Genomic DNA, 24,120 nt, shown 5'->3' with positions numbered 1-24,120 from the left:
ACAATAGGGTTCCCCTTGTCCTCATTTGCCACCCCCTTATGCAAAGGATCATCCTCCATCATTTCTATCACTTCCAGTAGAATGGCAATACCAAACACATCCTCCCCTCTGTCTCCACCATGAGCATGCTGCAGGAACCTTTCCCACCCTGACACCTTTGTCCACTCCGAACATTTCCTCACTCCCCTATGGCATATTCCCAGGCATTTGCAAAAACTGTAATGCTTGCCCATTAACCTCTTCCCTCCTCACTTTCCAAGGTGTCAAACACACCTTCCAGATGAATCAGTGTTTTACTTGTATTTATTTCAATCTAGTCTACTGCATTCACCATTCACATTGCAGTTTCTTTTACCTTGGTGAGATGAAATGCAAACTGAGTAACCACTTTACAGAACACCTCCAGTATGTCTAAAGGAATGACCTTGATCTTCCAGTGACTCCTCATTTCAATAAACCATTTTGCTTCCATTCAACCAAAGCATAACACAAATTAGAAGATGATATTCGATATAGTTCTCTTTTTCAGTTCAGACATTTTATGGCCTCGGAATTATTATTGAATTCAAGAATTTTAAAGCCTGACCGTATGATACCTGTCGTCCATTTTGTTTGCAGTCACTTTCTTTGTGTGCATGATACCCACCCCCACAGTCTTGTGTTGCTTTTGTGTCTTGTTCACTTCGCTGTCAGTAGAGAAGACCTATTCTCTCCCCATCAAACCATAGTTTACTCTCATTTTACATCTTTTTCAGTTCCACCACCATTAATGGTGAAACCTTTTGACTTTGTGCTGGGCCACCACATTATTTGTTCCCTTCGCCCTTTCTTCACCCACATCCAAAGTGTATAAAAAAACAATGTCTTCCAACCACCTTCAGTTCTGTAGAAGAGTTGAAGTGCACTCTGTTTCTGTCTCCACAGATGCTGCCATAACTGCTGAGTTTCTCCAGCACTTTTTATATTTGTTCTCGAATTGAGTACTGATCACCCAATCACAGCTGTGATCAATTCAAGAGAGAGGGGAAAATAACTGCCCTCAATATTTTTATGCTGTTTTTGGACTTGCTACTTCATCCAATCCAAAGTGTGTAATTGAAAACTCTGATCACACAGTAGAGTAATTTCAGTGTTGTGGGTATCCAACAACACTGTTGCCACTCTCACTGTTTTTATTATAAGAAAGCATTTAAGTGATGGAGAAGAAATTGAATTAAATATAGGAAGAAAGCCTACCTAAGTTTCAAACATTGTCAAAACCTTTCTCTGTTCGGAAACCAGCGAGTAATATTATCTTCAGTATTCTTTCTGTCCAGTGATAATAAAGTTTAAATAGTCTGAAACTCATGAACAACCAACTGCTTATAGCTTAGTGACACTCTCTGCATTGCTGAAATGACCTATTGCCTTGGAAGTTACCAATTATGTCATACCAATTATTTCTTCCTTGACAACTATGGACTCTGCAGTTGTAACACTTTCAATGCATTTCTGGACTGAATGTGTTGAACTGGCCTCCAGGTTACTTCTGATCTCCTATTCTCCATTACATTCTTACTTGCCTTCTGATTGCATGAAAACTAATTCTAATGTCAATATTTCTGTTCCTCCTTAATTCCAGGTAAAAACATTTTTGAAGAAGGGTCACTGCAATTGAAATGTTAACTCTGCTTTCTCTTTGCAGGCACTACCAGATCTGCAGAGTTTCTCCAGCAATTTCGGATTTTGTTTCAGATTATCGAGTTTTGAGAAGATTTGTAGCTCAGGTTGAGGTTTTGGATGTAGGTTTGCGTCCTGAGCTTGAACGTTCATTTCCAGACATTTTGTCATCCTACGAGGTAACATCTTCAGTGGGCCTCAGGCGAAGCAGTGCTGAAAACTCCTGCTTTTTATTTATATGTTTGGGTTTCTTTGGGTTGGTGATGTCACATCCACTGTCAGGGTTCTTAGCAGAGGCAGTAATGCAGAGACTTGAACAAGCAGCTCTGCCAACCAGCCAACCCAAACTTTGGATCCGCTACGTGGATGATGCCTTTGTCATCACGAAACAAAACAAATGAGAGGAAACCTTCAAGACCATCAATAATACCCTTACTGGCATAAAATTCACTAGAGGAGGAAAATAACAACAAAATAACAACAAACTGCCATTCCTGGATGTCACAGTAGAGCGAACAGCCAATGGGGAATTTCAAACCAGCGTCTTCAGGAAAACAAGACATACGGACCAAATATTGAACTACAGAAGCAATCATCACAATATCCACAAACGAAACTGCATCAGAACATTATTTCAACGAGCCAACACACACTGCAGCGCAGAGGAAAATCACCTATATCGTGTATTAAAAAAAAATGGGTACCCAATGAACACAGTCCGCCGATTTCTCAGCAACAAACCAAAATAAGTAGACAAAACACGTCCAGAAACCCTAGCCACTCTCCCCTATATCAAAAACATCTCAGAAATGACTGCCAGACTACTCAGACCCTTTGGCATCATGGTAGCCCACAAACCTACCAGCACACTAAAACAGCTGCTAAGAACTTGAAAGATCCTATACAGATGAGAAGTAAAACTAGTGTCGTTTTCAAAATACTGTGCAAGGACTGTAACAAACACTACATTGGACAAACAGGCAGAAAACTGGCCACTAGGATACATGAACACCAACTAGCCATAAAAAGACATGACCCTTTCTCACTAGTATCCTTACATATGGATGAGGAAGGACAACATTTCGACTGGGACAACGTATCCATTCTAGGACAAGCCAAACAAAGACACACACGAGAATTCCTAGAAGCATGGCATTCCAACCAGAATTCTATCAACGTACACATCAAGTTAGACCCCATCTACCACCCCCTCAGAAAAGGAACCGGAAGTGATTTCACCACAGGAAATGACATCACCAACCCAAAGAAACGCAACCATATAAACAGAAAGCAGGAATTTTCAGCAGTGCTTCGCCTGAGGCCCACTGAAGATGTTACCTAGCAGGGTGACGAAACATCTGGAAATGAAACTTCAAGCTTTGTTTCAGATTTCCAGCATCCAATTTTAAAAATTGTTTTAATAGTATGGCTTTGTTTCTTTTCTATTCATGTAGACAAGTATATAATAAAGAAATATTTGGCAGGTTTTAAACCAAGCGCAAGCAGTGGACTAGTTTAATTTGGGATTATAGTCACCATGGACTGGTTTGACTGGAAGGTCTGTTTCCGTGCAGTATGAGTCTTTGTAACAATGCAGTCCTGTCCAGTATACGTCATGTGTCTGCCTTTTCAACTGTTGTGATTCCTTTGAGATTTTTGCTTCTACAATTTTTTAAACTAAGTTTCCAAATGAATGATATCATGCTGGCATTTAAGGTTCCTTGCTTGATCTTAAAATGTGTCTCTGAAGATTGGAACATGCATTTAATGTCTGACTCTTCAGACTTGTAGTGGAAATATAGACATTGCTGATGTTAGCAAAATTAATTTGTTTACTTTTGCTTTTAGTGACAGTTGATAGATCTTCAAGCCATTAACAAGGTTAGATGCCTGCTTATTGGCCTGGATTTTGCTGTCAGCAGCAAAGACTAGTCTGAAAATGGTCACTTACGGAACGTAAGAGTTACAAGAGTTATAGCTGGGGGCAGGGAAATTATGATGCGGTGAGGCATGACTTAGGATGTGTGGCTTGGAAAAGTAAGCTTCAAGGCAAGGGCGTAATTGATATGTGGACCTTGTTCAAGGAGCAGCTATTGAGTGTCCTTGATAAGTATGTACCCGTCAGGCAGGGAGGAAAGGGTCGAGTGAGGGAGCCGTGGTTTAATAAGGAATTGGAATCCCTTGTTAAATGGAAGAGGGCGGCCTATGTAAAGATGAGGCGTGAAGGTTCAATTGGGGCGATTGAGAGTTATAAGGTAGCCAGAAAGGACCTGAAGAGAGAGCTAAGAGCAGCAAGGAGGGGACATGAAAGGTCCTTAGTTGGTAGGATTAGGGAAAACCCTAAGGCTTTCTATAGGTATGTCAGGAATAAAAGAATGACTAGGGTAGGAATAGGTCCAGTCAAGGATAGTAGTGGGAAGTTGCGTGTGGAGGCTGAAGAGATTGGGGAGACATTGAATGAATACTTTTCGTCAGTATTCAATCAGGAACAGGACATTGTTGTCAATGTGAGTACTGAGTCACAATTAAGTAGAATGGATGGCTTTGAGGTATGTAGAGAAGAGGTGTTGGAAATTCTGGAAAGGGTGAAAATAGATAAGTCCCCTGGGCCTGATGGCATTTATCCTAGGATTCTCTGGGAAGCAAGGGAGGAGATTGCAGAGCCATTGGCCTTGATTTTTATGTCCTCGTTGTCTACAAGAGTAGTGCCAGTCTACAGGAGTAGTGCCAGAAGATTGGAGGCTAGCAAATGTGGTTCCCTTGTTCAAGAAGGGGAGGAGGGATAACCCTAGTAACTATAGGCCGGTGAGTCTCACTTCTGTTGTGGGCAAAATCTTAGAGAGAATTGTAAGGGATAGGATTTATGAACATCTGGATAGGAATAATGTGATCAAGGATAGTCAGCATGGTTTTGTGAAGGGCAGGTCGTGCCTCACAAACCTTATTGAATTCTTTGAGAAGCTGACTAAGGTGGTGGACGAGGGGAAAGCGGTAGATGTGGTATATATGGATTTTAGTAAGGCGTTTGATAAGGTTCCCCATGGTAGACTACTGCAAAAAATACGGAGGTATGGCATTGAGGTTGAGTTGGAGGTTTGGATTAGGAGTTGGCTGGCTGGAAGAAGACAGAGGGTAGTAGTTGATGGCAAAGGTTCATCTTGGAGTGCCGTCACTAGCGGTGTTCCGCAAGGATCTGTTTTGGGACCATTGCTGTTTGTCATTTTTATAAATGACCTGGAGGAGGGGTTAGAAGATTGGGTGAGCAAGTTTGCGGATGATACGAAAGTCGGAGGAGTTGTAGACAGTGAGGAAGGATGTGGCAGATTACAGCGGGATATAGATAAGCTGCAGAACTGGGCAGAAAGGTGGCAAATAGAGTTCAATGTAGCTAAGTGTGAGGTGATTCACTTTGGTAAGAGTAATAAAAAGATGGGGTACTGGGCTAATGGATGGATACTTGGTAGTGTGGATGAGCAGAAGGATCTTGGTGTCCATGTACACAGATCTTTGAAAGTTGCCACCCAGGTAAATAGTGCGGTGAAGAAGGCATATGGCGTACTGGCTTTTATTGGTAGAGGAATTGAGTTCCGGAGTCCTGAGGTCATGTTGCAGTTGTATAAGACTCTGATGCGGCCGCATCTGGAGTATTGTGTGCAGTTTTGGTCGCCATACTATAGGAAGGATGTGGAGGCACTGGAACGGGTGCAGAGGAGGTTTACCAGGATGTTGCCTGGTATGGTAGAAAGATCGTATGAGGAAAGGCTGTGAGGCACTTGGGGTTGTTTTCATTGGAGAAAAGAAGGTTTAGGGGTGACTTGATAGAGGTGTACAAGATGATTAGGGGTTTAGATAGGGTCGACAGTGAGAATCTTTTTCCACGTATGGAGTCAGCCATTACAAGGGGGCATAGCTTTAAATTAAGGGGGGGTAGATATAGGACAGATGTTAGGGGTAGGTTCTTTACTCAGCGAGTCGTGAGTTCATGGAATGCCCTGCCAGCAGCAGTGGTGGACTCTCCCTCATTATGGGCATTTAAGCGGGCATTGGATAGGCATATGGAGGATAGTGGGCTAGTGTAGGTTGGGTGGGCTTGGATCGGCGCAACATCGAGGGCCGAAGGGCCTGTACTGCGCTGTATTCTTCTATGTTCTATGTAATGGTGGGAATGAGAATGTCACTTGGAACAAAGGAGGATCTCTGTTGGACATGCTTCCCAAGATAATGCTATAGTGTTCTCTTGTACGGACATACAGAACATGTGATGCTAAGTGTAAAATTCAGAGTCTTTCAAATCAAAACTTCAAAAATAATCCTTTCAAAGCATATTCCTCCAAAGCTTTGTTGAAGCTAAAAAATTAAAACAGTGGGTATTTTTGAGCTGAATCAGTTTTCATACAGCTCCCCTAACTGTGAACAGTACGAGCAGTTAAGTTGAATTATATTTCTGTGCCATCGAAGTAGGAGTTAAAATCAATTTAAAAAGTTGTTTCTCTAATACTGAGATTCACAAAGTTAAAGGTTTTTAAACACTTTACCCTGCCAGCATGCATATTGAAACAGAATATCATTCAACAATTTTATAAAATTTCTTAGCTCAACATTTAAGGAGTTCCTTGACTCTTTGGATGGTCATCCATGATTTGTTGTCATAATGTTGTTCTATTTGTATTTTGGAAAATGGGAGTATTGAGCTGTATGAGGAAATTAATTGTTCACAATTAAAATTTAACTGATAATTCCACATTTGAACATTATAGCCTTCCTAAATGATTCCTAAGGCACTTCCGAGGGAAGGATTATCCCTACTACCTGCTGAGTGGGTTCACCTCTGCTATCCTGACAGCAGCAGTCTATATATCCCACCCGCCTCCCCCAAATGCGGAAGCAAAGAGCGCACTTGATGAAGTATAGATTTTTAAAGGACTTTGGATGGATACCCTGAAGCTTTGTTCATTGTAGCCAGTGACTTCAACCAGGCCAACCTCAAATAAAAGTGTGCTACCAAAATACCATTAACACGTCTCCTGTCCTTCCAGAGGTCCCAACATTCTTGACCAGATCTACACAACCATTCAAGGTGCCTGCTGCTCCATACCTCTTGTGCATTTTGGACAAGTGGAAATTGGAATATGAAGACCCAATACAGTGCTGGTCTGAGGCAGTAGAAGAGCTTGTATGGGATTGCTTAGAATTGGTGGACTGGTCTATATTTGAACACTCATTAGCAAATGTGTAGAAGACTGCACACCAAAGAAGTTAATCCAAAGGATCCCCAACTGGAAACCATGGATGAAGCATACACCTGGACTTCAGTAGGTGTTCAAGTCAGATGACCCTGACTTTTGCAAGAAAATCCAGATACAACCTCTGTAAGGTCATTAGGGACACCAGTACTGGACGAAGCTAGATACTCAAACTAACTACACTGACATCTTCCATTTGTGGTAAGGCTTAAATGACTTAATGGGCTACAAAACAAAGCAGTACAGAATTGCGAACAATAACACATCACTCCCTGAAGTACTGAATGCACTTTATGCTTATCTTGAACAGAAGATCAGTGAAACGAAGTCACCTGTCCTGACAGCCTTGCATGCACCTGTTCTGTCAGTCACCGTTGTAGATGTCAGATTGGCCTTTTTGGAAAGCGACTTGCCTAGATGGAGCCCCCAGCTGTGCACTCAGATCCTGCGCATACAAGCTGGTGGACGTATTTGCTGACCTCTTTAACCACTCCTTACTACGACCTGACGTCCCTATCTGCTTCAAAAAGACCACCATCATCCCAGTACCAAAGAAAACTCACCCATGCCTCAATGACTACTGCCTGGCTCTGACCTCCATAATCATAAAGTGCTTTGAGATCTCAAAGGCTAATATCAACTTTAGCCTGCCAACCTGCCTTGATCCCTTGCAATTCATCTCCCGTCACAACAGTTCATGGCAGACACCATCTCCCTGGCCCTAAGCTCATCCCTGGAACATCTGGGTAACAAGGATACATATGTCAGACACCTACTTACTGATTACAGCTCCTCCTTCAACACTAATTCCAACCAAACTAATTTCCAAATTCCAAAACCTAGGTCTCTGCTCCACTCTCTACAACTGGATCCTCGACTTCAAGACCCACCCTCCCCGATCAATGAGAATAGGCAATAACACAATAATCCTCAACACTTGTGACCCGCAAGACTGTGTACTCAGCCCTTTGCCATATTCCCTATACACATGTGACTGTGAGATCAAATTTCGTCTTAACTACATCTACGAGTTTCATAATGATACCACCATTGTCAGCAGGATCTCGAACAATGATAGAATACAGGAAAGAGATAGAGTGCTTGGTGTGGTGTAAAGATAACAATCTCTCCCTCAATGCTGGCAAAATGAAACAGCTGATCATTGACGTCTGGAAGCAAGGTGGAGGTCAAGCCCTTGTCTATGTCGATAATGCTGAGGTGGAGATGGTCGAGAGCGTCAAGTTTCCAGGAGTGATGTTCATCACCAGAAATCTATCCTGGCCCACCTACATTGATGCTACGGTCAAGAAAGCACAACAACACCTCTACTTCCTCAGGTGGCTAAAGATATTTGGCATGTCTGCAAAGACTCTTACTAATCTTTATGGATGCAGCATAGAACGTATTCTCTCTGGATACATCATGGCAACTGCCCTGCTGAGGACCGTAAGAAACTATAGAGAGTTGTGAACACAGTCCAATTCATCATGCAAACCATGATGAATTCCGTTGACTCAGTCAACGGAATTCATCATGGTTTGCATGATGAATTGGACTGTGTTCACAACTCTCTATAGTTTCATCCAAGCCAGAGGTTTTGGATCGCATATATATATATATATATATATATATATTTGAGAGAATGGTTCACTGCCTTTCAACTTGACCATCTGAAAATTGAAGATTCTGTGATATTGTCATCTTCTAATTGTGACTTTGCACACTGGAGTGGCCCCATTATAAATTTTGAGGCCAGACTCTCACTGGACTGCTGCTCCACAGCTGGACTCCAACTGTTGATTTGGCTCTGAATTGATTTTCAGATTAGTCTGAAGTTTAGCATCTGCTTAATAGTAACAACAAGGTAATTGCTTTTCCATAAGTTTATAGTCTTCGAAAGTATACCATTCGTATGTAAAATTGGAAAGCACTTCAAATAAAATTCCCTAAGAGCGACCTGGTGGCTCAGTAGTTAACACTGCTGCCTCGCAGGGCCAGGGACACTGGTTTGAATCCAGCCTTGGGTGACTGTATGGAGTTTGCATATTTTCCCTGTGTCTGCATGGGTTTCTGCCAAACACTCTTGTTTCCTCCCACATTCCAAAGGTATGATAGATTGGCCATGATTTAAAAAAAAAGGTCTGTAAATGTAAACTAGGTAGGATTAACCATGGTAAATGTGGGGTTATGGGAATATGGTAGGGGACTGGGTCTGGATAGGATGGCTCTTCGAAGGGTTAATGTTGACTCTATGGGCTGAATGGTCTCTTTCTGCACTGTAGGAATTCTAACTAGGTGATGAATAATAAACCATTTGAATTGCAAAAATACATATTATGTCGATATTAAGTACAATAATTAGTAGCAATCTTAATAGCAATCTAGGTTTGTTCAAAATATTGTATCAGTTGCATGCATAACACTGTGATCTTTTGCTATAAATTTTGTATCGTATGATCCTGCTCCACAGCTACCTGATGAAGGAGCGGCCCTCTGAAAGCTAGTACTTCCAAATAAACCTGTTGGACTATAACCTGGTGTTGTGATTTTGAACTTTGCCCTCCCCAGTTCAGCCCCGGCACCTCAATTCATTAATAGATATTAAGTACAGTGATTTATCTAAATTACACAGTTCTTTTGTTAGAGCAGTAGAAAATGCAGTACTTCATTATTGGTGAACCACATAGAAAAGATGTCCTATCTTTGTTCCTCATAGAATCATAAAATCCCTACACTATGGAAGCAGGCCATTCAGCCTATTGAATCCACACCCTCCAAAAAGCATCCTACCCAGACTCACTCCCCTATCCTACCTCTATAACCCTGCATTGCCCATGGCCAGCCCAAGGAGGCTGCACATCCCTGGACACTATGGGCAATTTAGCTTGGCCAATCCACTTAACCTGCACATCTTTGAACTATGGGACGAAACTGGAGCTACCCGGAGGAAACCTGCATAGACACCAGAAAAATGTGCAAACGCCCTACAGACAGTTATCCGAGGCTGGGACCTGGGTCCCTGGCACTGTGAGGCAGCAGCACTAACCACTGAGCCACTGTGCCGCCCAGATCATTTGATCTTAGCCAAAATAACAGTACAGGACTGCAGTTGGCCTCAATACCCAACTGAGTTTCATTAGGAAGTATGTTGAATATAAAAATGTACCATCTTAAGGCAAATTTAAAAGCAAAATACTCAAAATCTGAAACAGAAAATGCCAGAGATCTCAGCATGCCGGACAATGTCATTTGAGAAGGAAATAGAGTATTCATGATAACATCATATATATCAAATGACTTGATTGGAATCATGTAGAAGTGAAGTTGAGGCATCAGAGGAATTGCACAATCTTATACACAATCTATTTACTCAATCCTTCAAATTCTCTCTCGCACAAGTGAAACAATTTGCAGCTTGCACATTGAACTAATCAACCATTTTCAACTTTGAAACCGTTTGTAAAAAGTCATCCTCAATCCTGAGGGTCTACCCAAAAAAGTTGCAGTGTTTTGGGCTACATTCAAAGCTGTGTGGGAATTTAAAGACATGCCTACATATAACAGACCCCATGTGGGGAAATACGCAGATGGTGACCATTCACGCCATTTGGCCTTTCACCTTTATACTAATAAGGTGATCCCTATTTTTAGAAGAATATTTTGAACCTTTAAAGGTCAATTTATACATATGTACGGAGCTTGCTGGACCTGGATTTTTAAATAGGCAACTTGTCTCTGCAACTCTTAGGTTATACAAATACAGCAGCAAGCTTGAATTTGTTCCTCTTTCTTTCTGCTCTTTCAAGCCCAACATAGAGAGGTTCCTGACCTCTATTTGGTTACTTAATAAACTGCTGGTCACACCCAGGCTACTGAACAGTGTGATCAAACGAGCAGCCTTTTAGCCTGAATTGTTTTCCAGTTCAGATCTGTCAACTGTTTTGTTGCGAGTTTAGTGCAGCTAATTAAATTAATTTAGAGTATGAAATATCTGGTGAGCTAATAATTGTGAATTGATTTAAAGGAATTTATTTTGCCTGAGCTACCTTTATTTGTACAGCAAAATGCATCTTTTGTACAGCTGGATTTTTTCACAAAGTTAAACATCCGCAGCTCAAATTTCATTTCTATGCAACATAATCCCCTCAAAAAAGCAGTCAGTATGTCTGCTTGTTGTACTTGTTTACTTCACGTATGAAGCTGATCCGAGTTGTCAGGTTTCACAGTCCCACCTGAGGAATATTCGATTCATTTAGCTATTCAGACCATCTGCCATACTACCATTTGTAAATGTCACAGGACGTTGAAGCAATTCAACTTAAGCTTTGCTGATAATATATACTTGGCATGTTTTTGTCTGATGGCTTGCTGCATGGGGCAATTCGTTTGTTTGATCTATTCCTGTCTAAAGTAGGGGGAGGGAGGATAGTGGTGGAGAAAGAGTATGGTGGAGGGCAATACAACCTCATAACATACAAAGTGATTTCAAACAGTTGACAGCAGTGTTGATTTCTAATCCCGAGCTGTAGATTGTTGATGTACTGGCTCCGGGTTTCTCTGGCATGTAAGTAATTATCAAAGGTTCTAAATAAATTATTTAAATGCCACAATTATGATTTGATGTGGGAATAAAGCCCAAATTTATCCATTTGTAGTTGAAGACAATTTCAGTTTTGGGTACAAATTGGCAATCCAGTGCACATTGATTTTTAAAATTATTCTGGTATTGTCAATGAAAACTTTTGCTCAAATTCACTTGCATATCACCAAAGTAAAATGTTCTATAAACCAGGGTGATTGAATAGCACTTTAAAATGTCATTACTTTTTTGCCTGTGTATTTAAAAAATGTTTTGCAAGTTTGGAGTATACTACAAGCAAAATCATCATCATAAGTAGTTCCTCCGGACTGTGGATGACTTTATTCCAATCCAGAGTTGTGGGTCCTAAGGTGAGTAAACAGTCCAATGCTAGATCCACATTTCCTTCCACAGGTGATGTTCAAACAGGTTGTTGCCTGGCATGATCAGGTGCTTGCATGATTCTCTGCTCTCTTGGCAATCATTTCCACGATGGAGCTTTCAGAGGAGAGCTTATTTTAGAAATTTTGTGTCAGTACAATGTGGGTGGCCAAATACAACGAATTGACTGTTACCAAAGACTTGAATCTGGGAATGTTAGCTTGAAAGAGGACATTGATAGTTGAATATCTATCCTGTCTGGATTTTATGGAGGCACCACTGATGGTGTTCCCCTTGGGATTTAAGACATCTGCTGTACATTGTTCATGTCTCTGATGCAGGTAAAATTTTAGACCATGAGATAGATAGGTGTTGTGTTTGAGGCCTTTGCCCTTAAACAGCTAAAGGCTACACATTGGAGATAATGTTGAATTTCATTACTAGTGTTGGCCTTCTCTGAAAGGAGGCTCCAAAGGTATGAGAATTAATCCACATTGTCCAGCAGCTTGCAATGGATCTTGATTGTCAGCAGCTGTGTTGTGTAGCGGGAGGAGGCAAGTAGAGGACCTCAGTCTTCAGGATGTTTAGCATAAGACCAATTCTCTCAGACCTCCGCCAATGCATCAAGAATGTTTTGGAGCTCAGCCTCAAAGTGTGCTCATACAAGTATCGTCAGTACACTGCAGCTCAGTGATTTGTTTCTGGACTGGAGATAACAGGTTTTCCATTGGTCCTCCAAAGGCCTTTCATTGAGAAGCTTCGTGGATGTGGGAGGGATCTGGAAAGGAATGTTCGTGCAATGATACAATGTTGATTGTCCTCACATTGCACTTGTATTAGGTCTACTGGCAGACTCCTTAATGAGGACAATGGCTTGCATATTATCATGCAGTTGGTGGAGGATGGTATTGAATTTTTACAGGCAGCCAAATTCCAGGAGGGTGGATTGACTCTGATTAAGGAGGATGCTCGTCCTGACTGACCAGTTGAAGCAAAGGACCTCACGCAATAAACAAGACCACGTATAGAGATTGCTGGTGCTGTCTGCATTTTCTGGACTTTTCTTGCTATTAAGATTAAGTCCACTGTGCATTTTGAAAGACTTAATCCCATTATGAGCCCTGCAGGGAAAAGGTGATTGAGGAGGATCCTTGCAATGACCTTCCTTGTGATAGACAGCAAGGGAACACCTCTACGACTAATGCATGCAAATTGAATCTATGTTTTATTATGAGAAGAGTTGAACATAAAAATGCTATGATTCACTTGCACGGAAGATTGTTGAGACCATATCTCAAACCATATTCAGCTTTGAACTCCTAATTTTCATCTCTTTCAGTGTGGAACTGTATTGAAGGCAACTGAGAGGAGGTTTACTAGACAGACACCTAGAATAAGTGGGTTGCCTTATAAGGACAGGTTTGACAGGCTGGACTTTTTTCCCACTAGAGTTTGGAAGAATAAGGAGTGACCAGATTAAACTTTGTAAGATCTTGAATGGTTTTGCTAAAGTGGATGTGGAAAGGATGGTTCTTCTCGTAAGTCAGTCCAAAACTAGGGGTCATGATTTGGAGATGCTGGTGTTGGACTGGGGTGTACAAAGTTTAAAAATCACATAACACCAGGTTATAGTCCAACAGGTTTAATTGGAAGCACTAGCTTTTGGAGCGCTGCTCCTTCATCAGGTGGTTGTGGAGAACACAATTTTAAGACACAGAATTTATAGCAGAAGTTTACAGTGTGATGTAACTGAAATTATACATTGAAAAATATCTTGATTGTTTGTTGAGTCTTTCATCTGTTCGAATACCATGATAATTTCACTTCTTTCATGTGTAAATCTCTCAACTTTTTTTTAAAAGTTACATTCTCAGGTTAACTAACAATTGGTGTTAGCCCCCTGTGTTCTCTGTCTGTGCCATAACGGTTAGACTGATTCTGATCTAAAAAGTGAGATAACACAGTTTTACATGAACTCATGCAGTTTTTGAGCAAAGTATAATGTAACTCTGCAAGTACAAATTCACCCCACAAACGTATATGTATATGTGTGCACGTGGGTCTTTGTGTTTGTGTGCGCGTGCCTCGGGTGGGGGGTTGTGAGTGAGAGAGAGAATGTATACGTGTGTGTATGAGAGTGTAGAGTGTCTAAGTCTGGGAGTGTGTGTGTGTGTCTGGGGTGGGGGGATTGAATGTCTTTGAGAGAGTGGATAGATTCATGTTAGACAATGGAATAAGCGTTTATCAGGGGTAGATTGAAATGTGAAATTCTGAATAAATGTATCGGTCATGATTTTATTGAATGATGGAGCGGGCTGAAAGTTGTGACCAGTGGTGTTCCACACACATCTGTGTTTTGGCCTCAGTCATTCACCAGTATGGTTATGACTGAGCTCAGCCCAGTCTTGGTGTTCTTATAGCTTAGCCAGTCTTCAAAATTAGAGGTTGGTCTTTCTAGTTATGAGGTATCACCATTTCAGCCTGCTCTGACTTTTGATTATTTTAAGGACATGTGTTTTCCCTACATGAAACTACAGTACTAAATGCTTCACGTATCCGATACTTACAGAACAGGAGATCACTGTGCTAAATTTGTTTGAGCTGGTTTGTGGAAAGACTTTTTTTTTCCCCAATTAGTCCAGCTCTTCTGTTCTTTATCCATATTGTTTTTCCTCTAAGTATATTTCAATTTCTTTGTTAAAGTCACAATTTTATCTCCTTCCATTCTACTTTGAGAATATGTGTTTCAGGTTTTAACAACATAGAGTCATAGAGGTGTACAGTATGGAAACAGACCCTTGAGTCCAACCCATCCATGCCGACCAGACATCCCAACCCAATCTAGTCCCACCTGCCAGCACCTGGCCCATGTTCCTCCAATCCCTTCCTATTCATATACCCATCCAAATGCACCTTAAATGTTGCAATTGTTCCAGCCTCCACCACTTCCTCTGGCAGCTCATTCCATACACGTACCACCCTCTGCGTGAAAAAGTTGCCCCATAGGTCTCTTTTATATCTTTCCCCTCTCACCCTAAACCTATGCCCTCTAGTTCTGGAGTCTCTGAGCTCAGGGAAAAGTCTTTGTCTATTTACCCTATCCATGCCCCTCTTAATTTTAAAAATCCATCTCCTGTCTGGTAAATTTTTACCAGTTATATTCACTGATTATTGTCTCTGGCTACTGATCCTGCTGCCAGTGGAAACACTTTGTCCTTATTTCCTGTATCAAAACCCTTAATAATTTTCAACACCTCAATTAACCTCCTTTAAATTCTCTCTACCCTAAACCCTCAGCATTCCTCATCTCTCCACGCAGGTAGGAAAATGGAAAGAAAGAAGGAATTTGCAATCAACATTTTTTTTTAAACACTACTCCTTCCCAAAGTTTAGTTCTTCAGTCATATTGTTCTGCTTACCATTTCTCAGCATGCTGAAATTTAACAATGCTCATCTTTTTTGTCAAAATGACCGCAGGTTCTCGCTATCTGCCTTTGCTCCCATGGTTGTTTTCCTCGCATGCTCTATTTGCTGCTCTAATACTAGATTATTTATATTCATACCCCTTCCAACTTCTCAGGACACTACCCTCTACAGGACTGTCTAAAATCCTTCAGCTTTTCCATTCACTGTCAAAAGAATTCTCTTCAGTGTTGTCTTTTTTTCTTTCTATACAGCTCGTCGATGCCCACTTACTTCCTGTTCAGTAAAATGTTCTGAAACATTTTTCCTTATGTGAGATTGTTAGGATGTTTACATCTTCAGATTAATGAAAGTTAGGGCTTTGTTTGGTCTGCAGATTTAAGCTGAAATAGTCAGGGCTAGTTTGATAGTGAGACTTAAAATTCCCGATGTGACAATAATCATGTCACCATGTCAGTATTAGAAGAACTTACTATTTTGTCATTAACAAAATAGGACACTTGTGGAATTGCAACAGTTTTCCATGGAACAAAAATTAAAACTACTCCTTTTGCGATCACGGATGACTAACAGCTTGGCGGAATTAAAATCACTGTATTCAAAAATTAAAACCACAACATCAGCCACTGTTATCTGTGTGATTCTGATATGCATTTAGAAATAGCTGCTAATTATTGGTTAAATGCCTTAGCAATTCTGTATAGTAAAGATTTGTGGTTAATCATGTCAAGTCACCATCATGATTATTAAGATCTACCTCCAACCTTGTAGGGTAATGGAGTAATATCATAGTACACGTAAACACAGTAAGTAGACAATTGAGAGAAGAAAGGCTTTACCAAAGCTAACAATGATCTGTTTCTAATCTGAAGCAGTATTGCATGTAATTATTTTTGAGTCAAATTTAAGCTACATTAAATTAGCTAAAAGAGTTTTTTGGAGAAATGTCTCTCTAGTTATGTTAACTGGGAATATAATATATGTTATAGGGATTGTCATTTCACTTTGATGCAATTATTCTTAGAGATAAACAGGTGTCTATAGATACATGGACCTTTGCTAAGCTTGTTGCACCTGCACTGGCTTTCTGAAAGAACTATCTCCTTGGTCCCATTCTATTACAATTTCTCCAGGAGTAAATAAAAAAAAATCACTTTACATCATGTCTTTCATTCATGACTACAAGATGTTTCAAAGCACGCCAATGAATGAAGTACATTTTTCAGTGCAATCACTTGTTTTATTTTGTTTATGCATGGGATGTGGACATCTCTGGTTATGCCAACATTTATTGCCCATCTCTAATTGTCCTGTAGAAAGAAGTTGTGAGCTGCCTTGAACTGCTGTAGTTCTTGGAATGTAGTGCTGTTAGGAGGGAAGTTCCAGGATTTTGACCTAGTACCAGAGGTATAGATCATTATAGGCTTGATTGATCCAGGTCAGGATAGTGTGATGTGGAGGGGGAGTTGCAGATGGTGGTGTTCCCATGCATCTGTTGCCCTTCTTCAAGATGTTAGAAATCGGAGGTTTGATGAGTTACTATAATAATTTCTAATTGATGCATACTGCTGCCAGTGTGTGGGGGTAAACAAAATGAATGTTGGGGGTGCTGGTCAAGTGGACTGCTTTTTCCTGTACAGGTGTTAAGTGTTTTGGGTATTGTTGGAGCTGTACTGATTTATCTATCCAGTTCAGTTTCTAATCCATGGTCATCCTCAGTATATTACCAGTGGGCAGTTCATGGTAGTCACTAGAAATAGGAGCAAGAATAGGCCATTTGGTCGCTCAAACCTGTCTGCTTTTCAGTAGTATCATAGCCAATCTGCCTAGTCCACAACTACTTTGTGAAGAGTACCAGCTCTTAATAACCCTCAACTGTCTAATATTTCAAAAATCTATCAACTGCCTTTTTAAATACTTGGAGTAATATAGCCTTTGCAACTCTCTGGAGTAGACATTTACTACCGTCTGGGAGAAACAAAATAGTGTCCATTAGTTTGAGGTTCTTCACTAGTGGAAATATCATTTCAACATCTACAGTCATTCCTCCATATCTGTGAGTGTTCCGTCCCACAGAACCTCTGCAAATGATGAAATTTATGAGTGCAGAGTTCATTAAAAATAGATTAAAGTGGATAAAAATATAACTGAAACACAAGTTCTGAGGATGTTCATTTATGTTGTTACTTATCTTCTGGCGTGGAAAGGTGAATTTGCGATTTGTGATTTTACAGATGCAGCGGATTTACTGTACCTGCAAAGTCTGCTCAGAACTTTGCATTTTTTAATAAGATTGCCCCTTATTCTTGCAAAGTATGAAGAACAAGGGCCTAACCTTTTTAGCCATCCCAGGGATCAGCGTGATATGCCTCTTTCAAATGCCACAATAATGCCGTGGGGTGATGGTTAGAGATTATCATTGCCCAATACTTACTTGGCGTGAATCTTTCTTGTCATTTATTAACCCAAGCCTGGATTTGTCCTGGACTTGTTGCACATTGGCACGTTCTACTTCATTTTCTGAGACTATGCAAATGGTGCTGCAAATTGTTTTATCATTAGTGCCACTGCCACTTCTGACTTAAGGATGGAAGGAAAATCATTGAAGCAGCTGAAGATGTTTGCAAGGAAACTTGGCATCCATTTACAAGTGTTAAGGCCCTACAAACAATACAAGTATGACAAGTAAATAAATCACTTTTAGTTTAGCGATGTTTATTCATAGGAATAAACATCACTGTCTAGCCCAACATTTATTGTCAATCCCCATTTGCTGAAATGACAGTGGAGAGTCAACTATTGTTGTAGGGCTGGAGTCACATGGAGGTTTATACAGGTTGGCAGATTTTCTTCCCTCACAACATTTAGGCTAGCTTTTAATTCCAGATTTTTATTGGATTCAAATTTCACCATCTGTCATGGTGGGATTTGAACTCACGCCCCTGAACTAACAAAGTTAGAAGTCACACAACACCAAGTTATAGTTCAACAGGTGTATTTGAAATCACAAACTGTCGGAGTGCAGCTGCTTCATCAGGTGAAGTCACTTCTGAAAGCTTTTGATTTCAAATAAACCTGTTGAATTATAACCTGATGTTGAGTGACTTCTGACTTTGTCCAGCCCAGTCCAACACTAGTACATGCACACCAGAACTGGCATTGTGTTACTAGTCCAGTGACATTTCCACCACCAAGTTAATACAATTTCAATGACATTTCTTGACAAATTAGTATTTTACCAGCACCACCAAGAGGACTCCCCTATTCTTCTTTGAAAAGAACTATAGGATCGTTTGTACCTTCCACTGTTGATCTTGAGTTTCCGATCTATTGTTTCAGGAGCACAATGATTAAAATAACACTACCTGGAGCTATGTTGCTTTAATTTTACACCTTGAAGGAAAACTCTCAGCTAATTTTGTGATACATTGGATATGGTGCACACATATTACTTACTTTGCGAAGACTTAATCCTCATCAGATTTGATTTACTTTTCCTCCCCATCAGCTTCATGCACTTTTTAATTTCTCCCCTGAACATGCTGAGTTACTTGAACTTGAAATGAGCAGGGGACAAATAAACTCTCTCTAAGTCACCTACCTGTCAGCAATTGGTGAGTGTTGGAGAATAACCCAAAAGGAATCCTTACAGATGTTTACACATCTCTTAGCTGGGCATTTAGTGCCTTCTTTTACTGGTTTCTCTGTATAATTGAGAGATTGCTGAAATCAACAGTCTCTGATTACCTAATTCAGAAAAGACCAAGAGCATAACCTTTATGAGGCATGGCCTGCTTACTGGCGAGCTGAGTGAGATTTATGGTGTCTATTTTTGGGCAGGCCTGCTATCCACACATCAATCAGGTAAGGCCACCAGTAGATCCTTCCGTGGAAACAAGACTCCAGGGAAACATCTCACCAAAGCACCATGGAACTGTTGGTGGTTATATATCTTGCATTCAGCACATCAATGAGGGGACTACTGCTAGAATAACGTTTGCTGGAGTACAAGGATCACAGGGATTGCGGACCATACCAGAAGAACTGTGGAGGTGGTACTGATGAAACAAGAGGGTGGCGTGTGGTTTTCGCTCAGTGTGGACACTCACTTCCTGGTGTCCAGGCCTTAGTGATTGCTTTGTTTCAGGAGATAACACCTGCCCAACCCATTGAGGTGAGAGGTGGCCCCCACAGTTTGACCTGTCATGCATACTGCATGAAGACAGACCAGTTTGCAGTTGAATTAATCCCAAAGGTGGTGGCATGAGGTTCTTAAATGGTCCCTAATTGGCCACTTAAAAGCCTTAATTAGTGGCAAGGGTGGCAGGTCAACTATGAACCATCTCAACAAGAGCTTAATTTGGTTGAAGTGTGCAGGCTGTGATGTTTAGGCGCAACACCACCCCAACTAATTAAATGCTCTTCCCACCTCCAGCAAAAATAGAAGATTCCAAAGACCTCGAGCTTGAAATTGGCTTCTTCCAGGCATGAATTATTCAATACAGTACAGGACCACTTCTTTATATCGTGCCATGAGAAAATGCAAAGGAGTGTATTTATAGAATTACCTAAACAACAATATATTGGCCATAAAACAATTTAGCTTGAATCCTTTGTTAACTTTTGATTTTGTATAACTTTTACATACAGTTAAGTCACCGTGAAAATATTTGAGTCATAAGGTTGTTATCAAAATAAGATTCTCAAAGAAGCTATTTATCTGATCATTGAGTGAATGGCATGTTGTGGTTATTTGAGCTTTAGGGTTATTGATTATGTTCTTCATAAGTGAATTACTGGCATCACCAATTTTTTTTTGTCTGCAGAATCATAAATAGGTATTATAAAATAAAGTATTCAAATAGGAGTTATTTTGATCAATAAATCTGTGTTCAAATTAACTTCTCAGAAACCCTGCACTGATGTTTATCAGAAAATGACAGATACTAAAATTCAGCTAGATGTGCTTTCTTTTGAATTACGACTTTCAGATTTTCATTGCCCATTGGATTTTTATTTTGTTATATTTTGAAAGGACAGAGAAAGTGGTTGGCATATTTTTACACTTAGAATAACTTTCCTTTTACCTTTATGTTTTGTACAGGTCCTGTTGTTTTGCTTCACAGCTGCCCTGTACATGTTCTTCTTTAGGTAAGTATATGGTCTTTGTATTTCTCGGCCTGTTTAATTACTGAGTTTGCTGTTTTCTGTCGTCTTTTAGTGTGTTGATCCAATGCTCCCAATTATTGGGAGGTTTGCTGAAATGTTATTCCCATCGAAGAGAATTGTATTCAAAGCTTTGAAACCTTGTCATTCCCTCGAGCCCTCTGGGTCAGAGCAATGAGTTTGAATATGTTTGCAAAAGACTTGGGCTGAGCGAACTAGTTAGAATGGCACCACAGGTCAGCCTATTTTTCTTCTGAACAAAGCCATTTGGAATAGATTGATTTACATATTAGACAAGACACAGTAAAGTACAATCATGGTTCATTGATGAATCACAAAGAACATTGACAGGTATGTTCAAATTGAAAGATGCAGTGCTGACAATTTTAGGTAATTGCTCATTTCCTCTATTGTTTGATTGAAGTAGTAGCAAGCAATCAAAACATGAACACTGTTGCCTATACACTACAAACAATTTAATCATCTCAAATGATATTTGAATTTAATAAGCATAACAATGGTTACCAGACTTCAAAAGATAATGAAACACTTCTTGCGGGGGGGAAAAAATTAACTTAAGCAGTAAAGCTTCGTGGGATGAGATGGGAATAATAAACATGAGCTTTGTGTTCCAAAGCTTACCTGTGATCAACCAGTGAAGATGTGAGAGTAGAAAACATGACGTTACCATGGTAGTTAATCCAGTTTCTCTATTATACAGGCCTACAAAAGTTTTGCTTCATTTTAATTCATCTGAAAAGTGGATACTCTAGTGCACACTTGTAATTAAGTTACAATAAATACTTTCCCAAATCAAGGGAAAGCATAGTGGCATTGCGTTTTCTTTTCTAACAATAAATACTGGAAATTTCTTTGTGCTATGCATGTACTCAATTTTGTTGCATCCTTTCAGAAGGTAAATAGATATATACTGTGACGATCACCTCGTCCACAGTGAGGCAAACAAATTTCTTGGATCTGGCATGAACTTCACTCGTATTTAAATTATAACCAGAATACTTGCCCTGTTCTTTTAAATTGAATTTAAATATTTGTTGTTCATGGCTTTTCATTGTCCTTTTGTGGCTATTCTGTTGTTTCTTGAAGAGAGTAATTCTTTCACCAAAAAAAATAATACTGCTCTGATTAATTCTTCAAAGCAAGCTGGAAATGACTTAAATTGTTACCAAAATAAGAGAATAATGATGGTAGTTATTTTGAATAGTTATTAGATTGTTCTATTAGATTAGATTACTTAGTGTGGAAACAAGCCCTTCGCCCAACCAATCCACACTGACCCACCAAAGCGCAACCCACCCAGACCCATTCCCCTACATTTAACCCTTCATCTAACATTACGGGCAATTTAGCATGGGCAATTCACCTAACCTGCACATTTTTGGACTGTGGGAGGAAACAGGAGCACCCAGAGGAAACCCACGCAGACACTGGGAGAATGTGCAAACTCCACACAGTCAGTCGCCTGAGGCGGGAATTGAACCCGGGTCTCTGGTGCTGAGAGGCAGCAGTGCTAACCACTGTGCCACCATGCCGCCCACAAGTTGTTATAAATCTTAATCAAGAGAAGATTTGAAAAAAGCCTGCGTGCATTCGCTTAAAGCTCAGTTCACAAAGCTAAATGTTGCCAAGATGTACAAACCAGGAGATTTTTGGCCTCAAATTCCAGTTTATACTGAACTTAATGATCTTGCTGGGTTGTGATAAAGGTGCTGCAATTGCACTAAATGTCCAATGCTCAGGAAAGTTTACAAAGCCGGGCTTTCAACTCTTGAAGGTATGTCTGCTAAGTGAGGGCACAATCGGGTTTGACAGTGATCCTTTGCAAGCCTTAACATTGTTAGTCAGAATATCCAGAGGCTTTGGCATTGGGAATAATTACTGGCTTTCAAGCGAGGAGGCTTGGAGAGAAAACGGACCAAAAATTGCAGGTGTAACTCTTGAGAATCTTGGAATTTTTAACTGCCTCATGTTTTACTATAACATTTTAACAAGGAGGGTTGAATTAATCATTCTCTGACAGTTAATGAAGAGCCTCCGTGTCCCTCTTCATCACTCAGAAAAAAGTATTTCTAATACATTTCAAGAGCTCTGCAAACATCTCCCATGGAGTAAAATGTGAGCAGCAACTTTCATTTACATAGCACTATTAAAATAATAAATAATGCTTCACAGGAAAAAAACACAGCAAATATATAAGGAAGTTATCCCGGTGCCAGGATGATTCCGGGGGGAGGCTTGGCCAGTTTGCCAGTGAACGGTTTGGGTTCGGGAGCAGCTTGGGAGCTCAGTGGTTAGCACTGCTGCCTCACAGTGCCCGGGACCCAGGTTCGATTCCAGCCTCGGGCGACTGTGTGGAGTTAGCACATTTTCCCCATGTCGGCGTGGGTTTCCTCCGGGTGCTCCGATTTCGTCCCAGCGTCCAAAGATGTGCAGGTCAGGTGAGTTGGCCATGCTAAATTGCCCATAATGTTAGGTGCATTGGTCAGAGGGAATTAGGGGTTGGTGTGGCCTGGTTGGGCCAAAGGGCCTGTTTCCACATTGTAGGAGAATCTTATCTGATCTAATTCACATTAGGTCAAATTACTGAAACTTGGCTAAAGAGGTAGATTTTAAGGTTTCTTAAAGAAGAAAACTCAGGGAGAGACGTGGAGAAGAAATGAATACCAGAGCTTTCTACTAAAAAAAACTGACAGCACAGCTGCCAAGGATGAACACTTATAATTGGGGTTGTGTGAGATGAGAATTACCTGAGCTCAGATATCTCGAATGTTGTGGTGTGTAGGAGATTGCAAAGATAGGTTTGGGTGAGGACACAGAGATTTCAACATAAGAATTTGAACTTTAGAATTGTGACATTACAAAACTGGCAACAAATATAGGCCAAAGAACAGAAGGCGGATGAGAAAACATGATTTGGTCTGAATAAGGACACCAACGGCAGAATTTGGGTGATCTCAGGTTTAAAGAGGAGAATGTAGGAAACCGATTAGGAGTCTTTTGAAAAGTCAATCTAGGGACAGTAAAGATTTCAACAGACGAGTTGCCCATTGGTCCATTGTATGAAAGTTGAGATGTTGACTTTTACATTGAATGCGAACTATTAGTACCGATGATCAGGTGGGTATGTAGGACGATCAGATCGTTGCAGCAGAGACAGAAGTGGCAGTGCTGTACAGTCTCAGGTTATTGTCACAGAAGTTTCACCACCACCTTAGTCTTTCTCTGTGGCCATCTGGAAGGAGACTTTAAATATGCTCCATTTTCTTCAAATGTTGATTTAAAAAGTGCCCTCAATATGGAGAAGCAAATTATGCACTCCTTTCCCAGCTTTCTGCACTTCAATAATTCTGAGATTTTTCAACTTTTGCTCTTCCAAGCCTTTCCTGCACATGACACTATTCCAAATGCAGTACAGTAATAACTAATGCAGTGCTAAGAAATTGGTACGATGAAACTTCTTTATAATTGGTGGATTATGATGGCTAAAGTTTCATTGATCTAATCAATGTAAGCAGTCATGGTGGTCAGTTTGGTTCTTGCTGTCTCATTTTTTCAGAGGATTATAGTTGTTGAATTTTAATTAGCCCTCAGCTCAGGAGGGCATGACAGTCATTTTGGTGTATCACACTCCACATCAGAGAACTCGAG

At 40.4% G+C, this 24,120-nt stretch overlaps 1 protein-coding gene across 4 annotated transcripts in view; it reads left to right on the top strand.

Annotated features, from left to right (window-relative positions):
- Positions 1 to 24,120, top strand: part of tmem135 (transmembrane protein 135) — a 544,027-nt gene that overhangs the window by 323,307 nt on the left and 196,600 nt on the right. For all 4 annotated transcript variants that reach the window (XM_043691564.2, XM_043691565.2, XM_043691563.2 and 1 more), the window contains one exon: positions 20,390 to 20,436. In XM_043691564.2, the coding sequence (XP_043547499.1) occupies positions 20,390 to 20,436 (47 nt within the window). The remainder of the gene's footprint in view (positions 1 to 20,389; positions 20,437 to 24,120) is intronic.

The sequence above is a fragment of the Chiloscyllium plagiosum genome, unplaced genomic scaffold (genome assembly GCF_037043375.1).
Source record: "Chiloscyllium plagiosum isolate Xiang-an unplaced genomic scaffold, Cpla_swu_hap1 HiC_scaffold_6, whole genome shotgun sequence".
In the NCBI taxonomy this organism is placed as follows: domain Eukaryota; kingdom Metazoa; phylum Chordata; class Chondrichthyes; order Orectolobiformes; family Hemiscylliidae; genus Chiloscyllium; species Chiloscyllium plagiosum.
Note: the sequence above shows the minus strand (reverse complement) of the source record. Positions and strands in the feature narration are given on the sequence as shown.